At 43.8% G+C, this 8,737-nt stretch overlaps 1 protein-coding gene across 1 annotated transcript; it reads right to left on the reverse strand.

Annotated features, from left to right (window-relative positions):
- Positions 1-2,811: 2,811 nt before the first annotated feature.
- Positions 2,812-3,548, reverse strand: ost4 (oligosaccharyltransferase complex subunit 4 (non-catalytic); the record flags this gene model as incomplete). The annotated part of the gene is made up of 2 exons (XM_080744600.1): positions 2,812-2,948; positions 3,394-3,548. The coding sequence occupies one exon, from the start codon at positions 3,546-3,548 to the stop codon at positions 3,435-3,437; it is 114 nt and encodes a 37-aa protein (XP_080600726.1). The 3' UTR covers positions 2,812-2,948; positions 3,394-3,434.
- Positions 3,549-8,737: the final 5,189 nt, after the last annotated feature.

The raw sequence follows: 8,737 nt of genomic DNA on the forward strand, positions 1-8,737 counted from the left end.
TCTCTGGTCGGCAGGCCTCAGCTGTCCAGATGTCCAGACTGGAGGGTCCAGTCCGGTGGGTGGGCCCAGGAGGGTCTTCCCCATGCGGTCTGGGAAAGGTGGGAGAGGAGGCCGGAGTCTATCATTCATACATCAACCTCCAGAGCCACACACAAAGGTCAGATTGTCTGGATGACTCACCCACACTTGAGGAAACGGCCACGAAGCACCTTTAATATCATTAAAGAATCCTCCCTGCATCTCACCCTCATAGACTATATATTGACATTCTGGTAATTATATATGCACTGTAAAATCCCTATTTATATATATATATGTGTGTGTGTTAGTAAAAAATCGAAATGTGTCATAACTAGTATCCGTGTTTTTGCGCTGTTGCATACGTTTTACTTTTCTTTGTTTACATTCTTGTCTCTCTGACCCAGACTCCCAAAAAAACAGGACCAGATCACATCCTTGCCTCCATTGAGTTCAGCAAGTTAGTAACATATTTAAAAGTCTATTCAAGTTGGGGAAATACAGCTTCATACATCTCAGCCAAGTGAAATTGTTCATTGCAAATGCTAATAATTATGTGTGGAAAATATAATTATTATACCTGTCTTGTCACCTGACCAGATGTGAGCTGCAGCCTCGGATGAGTCGCATCCCCATCAGGAGGGTGGGGTCAACTGAAACCCCTCCCACACATGACACAAACACCTCCCCTTCTAGCAATAATCCTGCATATGAGTATTCAGCTACCATGAAGGTCTGGAGACTCATCAAACCTGACCTCCGCAGACACTTGTCTTTGTCAGGCATGTACTCACACACATTGAAGATAACCTCACATGTCGGTTTCACACCAATCTGAGCAACATGGATAACATGAATATTATGGCCATGTTGGTCCATGCCTTACCCCTTATGCCTAAACTCTTAACTCTGATCTACAAGCTCACAACATTTCGATGTAGTTTGGCTATTTTAAGTATTTTAAAATGTTTTTCAAAATATTAAAGGCAAAGACGTTTAGGGATAAGTGGTAAGGCATGGATGAAAATATAGCAACATGAGTCTTGCCTCAATGCTCTCTGAAATGTTTGTTCCTTATCCTAAACATAACTATACAGTGACTCTTATTGTCTCATTTCACTGTGCAGGTGTATCTGGAAATGAGGGTCCGACTCCTATACAATTAACTCCTAACGCCCTGAACTGTACAGACAGGAGTTTCCTCTGTCAAGGAGATTCTATCATAGAGGCCGCACCAGAGACAGAGCAACAATGGCAACAGGTGAACATACTCAACATAGGCACACACACCAGTTCAACTCAAAGGCAAACTAAACTTGACCCGGTTCTGTCTTGTTCCCCTCCTAGGTTGAAGGGACTCCAGTCACTCCACTCATCTCACTGTCTGAGCCTGTGAACGTGTGCGAAACATCGCCCATGTGTGGAGAGGCATAGGAACTGCGTTTCAACTCCCTCCAAAATCAAAGCAGACGCCTGTTTGTGGCTTCTTACGTCTTAAGCCCAGTCCACACTGCACCGCTTGCTTCACCTGTCTGAAACTGGACAGTGCAGACCGCTGCAATTTCTTGCAAAAGATTGCAAGTTGCGACTAGTTGAATTGGAGTGCACTGGCCTTTAGATGTAATAAATACAGTGTGACACCAAGAGAAGCAGAAAATAACTGATATTCATGCGCATATTCCCCCCTGTACTGGGAGTGGGACCAGGGAATGTCCAGAATATCCACTGCTGGACAGAACTCGATTTGTGGGGGGTTAAGTGCCTTTGCTCGAGTCAAGGGTAACACAAGAGGGAGGAGCCATACTCAATTTACCCCAACCAGATTTTCCCAGCTGGTCTGAGAGACTCAAACTGGATAGCTTGATTGAAAGCCTCTAAACGTTTGGCTTCCATCCCGTCCTTTTATCCTACCCATTCATGATGTCATAAAAGCACTGACCAGTTTAACCGTTTTGCACTGCTCTGTTACTCCAGCACATGAATACAGAGAACTGACATTTACTGATATAAGCACCCCAGCACCTTTTTAATTGTAAATACTGAAAATGTTTTAATGTAATTTGATGTATTTTAGAAGAATGTGTGCAAGTCATGTGTTTCCTTTGTGAACAACAGTGTGCTAACAACTCTTGTGTAGAACTTTGTATTGTATATCTTAGGCTTAGGGCATTAACCAAAAGGTTGACAAGTCGACTTCATTACAAGTCGACTCCCACCAGGGAAAGTCTAAAATGCTAAAAACATTTTTTTCATTGTGTACGCGTGTACAGCTTTCCAACCGAAAGATTGCTTATTGTCAAGGAAAGAATGATTCTCTCCTTTTCCAACTGTTTTTTTCAATGGAATTGAGCACAGGGTTTCGGATTGTGTCCCCCCGTTCACGCACAGTGTGATGACGTCAAACAATAAAGTCGACTTCAACTCAACTTTTTACTGAGTTGAGTCGATCACAAACAAGTTGTTAATGCCCTAGTAGTACATCTGTTAGACTGTTACCCATCCTCGTTACACATTCCTAGAGCTTTATGTTCACAACACAATATAACAGCAGGTCTGATAATACTGTAATATGATATATAACTTGTGTGTGTGAGGCTAAGTAAGTGTGTTGTGTTGCTGTCAATTATAAACAAGCATATCATGGACTGAAATGTTCTCAAAATGAATAAAACAGTCACTACGATATTACTGTCAGTGTCAACTCATTTTAGCCATCATTACCCTTTTGGTGGATATATGTAGATTGTAAATAAATAATCAATCAATAAAAATAAATAATCAACTGAAGCAGAATGCAAATGACATCCACTTAGACATATTTTATTAGAAAAAGACACTCCTGTACAAACTTAATGACATGGAAAAGAATCTCTGGGGAGGCTGGGAATGTTTCCAGGGTGATGTCAGTGCCACAGATTCTCATCTCTCACCTGCAAGAGATCCAGGGACATTGTTAATATGTTGTACAATTAGCCTTGCAAACAACTGTTGGAAGTGCTGGATACTTAGTCAATATCCGCTGATGCTATGTAACGTTCTATAAATATGCAAAACAAATTCATCTTTTGTTGATATCTGAGCATGTCTATGACATGTATTTTATGATCGAGTATAGACATTAGAACAGCTACAGCAGTATGCGGTTGATTGAATGTATTTTGGAATATACTGTAAGAAGAGAGCATGTCCATCACAAATAACACAGTACACATCACACAAAGCCCTAAGGCTTATTTCCTTTGTTTTAAATGTATACTACAAAACTGCTGGGCCAGAAAATGTGCCTAGTGTTGAACTGTATTATTCTGACCACCCCTCCACCTGGCTACAACAAAGTAACCTTTTCTGGTTTCGCCAACAAAAACGTACACTCACCTCCCCAGAAACTGCAGAGGGGGCTTGGCATAGTTGGAAAGCTACTCCTGCTTCTTGGGGTTGTTAACAGCAACGTAGTGGTACAAGACAACCAGCAGGAACAATGACACGCCAAGCATGTTGGCGAATATGGCCAGCTGTACATCGGTCACCATTCTGCAAGGGAGTAAAAGTACTTGAATGAGAGAACAACACGCACACTTACAGATTGACATGTTTCCAATAATCTGGAAATGTATGTTTTCAATTCATTCTTGAAAACAGGATTATGAGTCCACACTCCACACCACACATACTCCCATGAATGTTTGTATTCATAATACCACTAAAGGTCTTTGGGGCATGATCTTGTGTATGGACTAATTTGTCTGTTTTCATGTGTTCTTCTGTACACGCACCTGGTATTAGGCCTATACTGTATATCGTTTGAATGCATGTGTAACCTTTTTCCTTCATCAGAGCTACATAGGGGTTCCATTTTATTTTTTAAATCGACTGGGAGTTTGACTTTGGACTCTGCCAGGCTGCATATTTGCCTTTCCATCAACCTTTTAAAATTAACAATGAATTACGATTGTCCTCAATTCTTCTGGTCCAAAATTGTATGTATCCTGTCTCCAGCCTCTGACTGTCATGGAGGGAAATGAAAAAGCAGGCCGAGTGTCAGGCTACATGTTATTTGCATGCATTTACTAGATTCTTATTAGCCTTGCCCTTGGCCCCTCGAGACGATCACAGATAGATGTATTTTATCAATTTTGACATTTGCATATCTATTCAGATTAGTCAGACTCGATAATATCCATCTGGAATGGATCTATGATAGTCTTGGTTTGGTCTTGGATATCTCTTGGTCTATTTATTTAAGGCTACTATTGATTCTCATCTTGAGATCACAACAAAATTCAGTGCTCATTTTTCAGAGACCAATTTCATGCGGCAATGTTTAGCATAATATTTAACATTACAAAAATTGTGATCGATGAATTGTGGATGAAGGAATAATTTGTGTTTGGGCAGTAGGTTTGTGTGCTAGCTAGGTAGCTACGCATTCTGTGATGAACTGAGTCCATCAGTCAGTCACCTAAACAAAATAGTTGACATTTTAACTTCTTCAGAGAAATCATCACATGGAAGCAACATTATAAACGTCTCAATTTGAAGGTTAACACTTACGTTATTCCTTTAGTTGGTCGTTTAGCCTGAATACGAGTAGATGTTGCAGTCAGCAGCTGAGCTCACACACTGACGTCTGTGTCATTTCCTCCTGTAAGCGGAAGCTAGTCAAAACGACCGATCTACAAGCTCACAGCGCGTCGTAATGCAACGCGCTGTGAGCTTGTAGATCTGGTCATTTTGACAGACGATAATGCAGAGCCACGTCACGTAATGTTGAACAGGAGATTCATTCCATCAGTCTGCAGCCTCTGTACGAGACAACAACTATCACAACAACAGAAATAGGCAAACAGACATAACTGAAACAAGCTTTTGAAAAATATGTGTATTTTATAATCATCAACTCAAATACTCAGCTCTGACTGTCTTGTGTTCCATCCTGTGGATTGCACTCGTCAACCTTCTGCCTGAGCCTGTGCACGTGTGAAACATCGCCCCTGCGTGGAGAGGCTTAGGAACTGCACTTCATTCATTCATTCCTCTCCATTCATGTTACCCCAACCAGATTTATTCCCAGCTGGTCCGAGAGATTCAAACTGGATAGCTCTGAGTAAAAGCCTCGAACCTTTTGGATAAAGTTGCTTGAATAATCTTCCACGTGTAAAACGGCCTTAAATGAGAGAACTGCACACCAATGAACATGTTTCCTACAATATGAGAAAGGACATTCTTAATGTTTTTTTAAGGAGCAAATACGGTGTGTTAAGCTAACTCTACATGTACAGTATCAGTATATCTGATAAACCCCCATGGATATTAAAAGCTTCAATGACCAAGGTCACATGGGGAACATGGCGTTATTAAATGGAATTAGCCACAGGAATAGGCATGGGGAACATGGCGTTATTAAATGAAATTAGCCACAGGAATAGGAATTTGATCTTTCAAATGTCTGAAAATAAGAATGAATCCCCATAAACAAAACACATTTGGGGAACAGTGTTTTTGAACAATAGCACCAATGTGTAGTTTAATTACACTGGTTAATTTCATACTTAAATTAAAACATTGGTTATGCACTTGATACATCGGATCAGACTTTCTAGATATGACATTTTGCAATTACTTGAGGTCAAGCAAAGGTGCAAACATATTTAGGAAGTGATGCTTTTATGGCTTAGCTCTAATCTTTCAATGCATAATATAAAACAAGTGACCTTGGAGAGTTGACTTCAACAGGTCACTGATATCATTCCAGCTTTCCCCAAATGTTTTACCCTTTAATTAAAGAAATGTGGATAAAAAAAAAGGTTTGTTCTGTTACAAAAAAAAATAATTACCATGTAGATGTTAAGGAAATCCCAGTATTGCTGGGTTCAAATAAGGACTGAACCAGTGCAGAGATGACCAAATACCAAGACCAGCAGAATTTCTCAGGCACCATAACCACACTTTCTTTCACATACATTAAAAAGCACATACACATCCCGACAGACACTCTAGATTAAATGATCTCATGAAAGACACTCTAAATTATCTCATGAATAACCAGAGTTGTAGAACAAACAGTCAAATACACTGAAGACATGGACACATGCTTAACTGCACAACTTTATTATATAGGCAGCTCTTGGTTGACACCTGCAGTAATGCAATACAGTGACTTGAAGACAAAATAAAGAAAACTGTAGCTGTAAGTTTGCTCAACGTACTGAACAGATTGTGAAATAATGTAAACTTAGAAAAAAGGCAACTTCATTCTAGTCACCCAATTGGACATATTTAAGTTCTGACAGGTGAAATCAGTCAGAAACATTAGCAGTTTAGCTGAGGATAAGGTTTATATTCTGCACTTCCAGTCCAGATAAGGCTGTCTGTTTGGCAGGGGCTTCTTTTTTTGCGTTTACTTTTGTAGGCTTTGCCTTATGAAGCCTGGCTTATACTTGGTTGTGCACAGGTGTCACACACTGAACATATAAGGTCAGGCATCGCTCCCCTTCATAAAACAACCCAGGTGCATTGGTCACTGTCTGCCAAAACTCCTTCAGGCAGAGCATCGTCAGTCTTGTGGTTGATCTCATAGGAAGGGTCAATCTTAGGAACTAGACACTCCGACACCTCGTTCAATGCAGACTTCCTGTAAGAAGTCCACACGCCCTCCGCATTGGGGTCAGTGACCTGAAATCTCAAAAGACCTTCGCCTTCATCCGTGACGTCACTGACCCCAATGGTAGAGCACAGCCCTGTGTTGAGGTCCCAGCTGACCTGCCCGTTGGCTCGTAGGATTTTTTCCTTGGGCCTGTAGTTATTCTCACTGTGGGTCAAAAAGATTTGGCCAACGTCGAGAATCACTTTGTTGGTCTCTGGACACATCTCCATGACGACAACGTCGTAGTCTTCCGCTATGAGGTACTCTTCCCCAAGGACAACCTGATACAAGTCCAACTCACTGATAAGAGCGCTAAAGTTCAGCGTCAGCTGCTCCACACACACACTCGGTTCGTTATGCGAACCTGGGCACAGTCGCAGGTCTTTACCCTTCAGATCTGTGACATGAAACTCCAAATCTTCACCGGGATCCTCCCATGCCATTCCTCCTGGCATGCCATAGCCGAGACCATAGTGCAGGCGTTTGTAGTCGACGTAGTGGTGCTCCTCGTCCTCGCTGTGATGTGATTCTTGAGAGAAGGATGAGTGCGAGGGTGAGGAGGATAAAGAGGAGGCTGGGGAGGCGGGCGTCCTGTAGGTAGAGGTGACAATAAGAAGTCAAAGTCGGAATGGCAGCATGTCGGAATGGAGAGCAGTCACCCATGATGTTTTAACTACTATATAGCATATTATGTCCCACAAAATGACATGTTTAAGCAATAACAATCATCCTTCCACACATTTTCCAACAAGGAAATGATTATGCTAAAAGAATTGTCATTCTCAAATAGGCGATTATGTAATAATTCAATGTGTGACAGGCCTAGTAGTCTACCTGTAGGACGTATATGTGCCTTCTGCGGATTCCTCCTGAGGTATCGTGGAAGAGGGAGGAGGGGACGGGGCTGAGGTGGGATCCGCAGAGGCTTGACTTCTCTTCTTGTTGTAGAGGATCTGAGGACTCTGCTCGCCTGCTGGGCAAAAGGAGATGGCAAAGGCCACCAGCTGGTCGCTGTGTCTCATCAGAACGACCTTGTCCTTTTTCAGCTGTAAGGCTGGCTGGAAGGGACAGGGCGAGTCCACCCAGAATCTACAGCTGAACATGTAGCCATGCTCCAGACACTGACCACTCCTGCCTGGTGCGTCAGCAGGAGGACGGCAGCGAGGGCAGGGTTTGGATGGAGGATGAGAAACAATGACGATGGGGAATTCGCCGTAGAACCCATCGTCGCAGTTCGCCAGGTTGAGCAGGAGCTGACCCGTGCTGACGCTGCGTGCATTGAAGGCACAGACGACAATTTTGGAGTCGTCATTGGGCCACTCGCACACAGCGATGTGGTCACATTGGGTCAGCTCGCATCCGAAAACGTCCACGTGTTGGACCTGTTTGAGCTGGCGGCGCAGGTTAAACTCCCACCAGTAGAGGTTGAAGAAGTACATGGCGTCTTCGCCTCCTGTGTTGTCTCTGGTGTAGGACAGAATGTGTCTGCCACTTCTGGTGAAGCCTAGGAAAATGTGCCCTGCCCCGAGAACCTCCTCGCTGGCTATGTCCTTCAAGGGGATGCGCGCGAGGGGTGCTAGTCTCCTGAAAAGGCTTCGGGAGAACCCGCCTGACAGCTTTCCACGCGTGACGAGCTCCACGACACTACTATCTCGACGCTTTCGTGGCGTTTTTCGTTTGTTGTGGTCCATCTCTGATTCCGAGCCGGTGGACGCCGCCATCTTTAGCACTTAAACGCCTGTCCCTATGGCCTGTCCTCCTCTCCTGCAGGAGGCGGACGAGTGGCGCTTAATATGCTCGCCGTGCTCCCGCGAGATTACCGCCGAGGCCAAATTTACGCTTCGTCGCGTGGCGGTGCCGCGCGTCGGAAAACAGCAGACCTACAAGCCCACAGCCCGCTGCCTCCGCGACGCGGCGTGGGCTTGTGGGTCGGGCTATTTTCCGACGCGCGACACCGCCGTGCGGACGAAGCATGGGGTCTCCCAGTCCGTCCGTAGGAGTGGTCCCAAAGTGTTTCGACATTCGCCTCATCAGCCGAGCCGGCGTGAGCGATAGCAAGCGAAGCTAAAGGCTAGA

This window comes from Nannobrachium achirus (genome assembly GCF_963921795.1).
Source record: "Nannobrachium achirus genome assembly, chromosome: 16".
NCBI classification, from domain to species: domain Eukaryota; kingdom Metazoa; phylum Chordata; class Actinopteri; order Myctophiformes; family Myctophidae; genus Nannobrachium; species Nannobrachium achirus.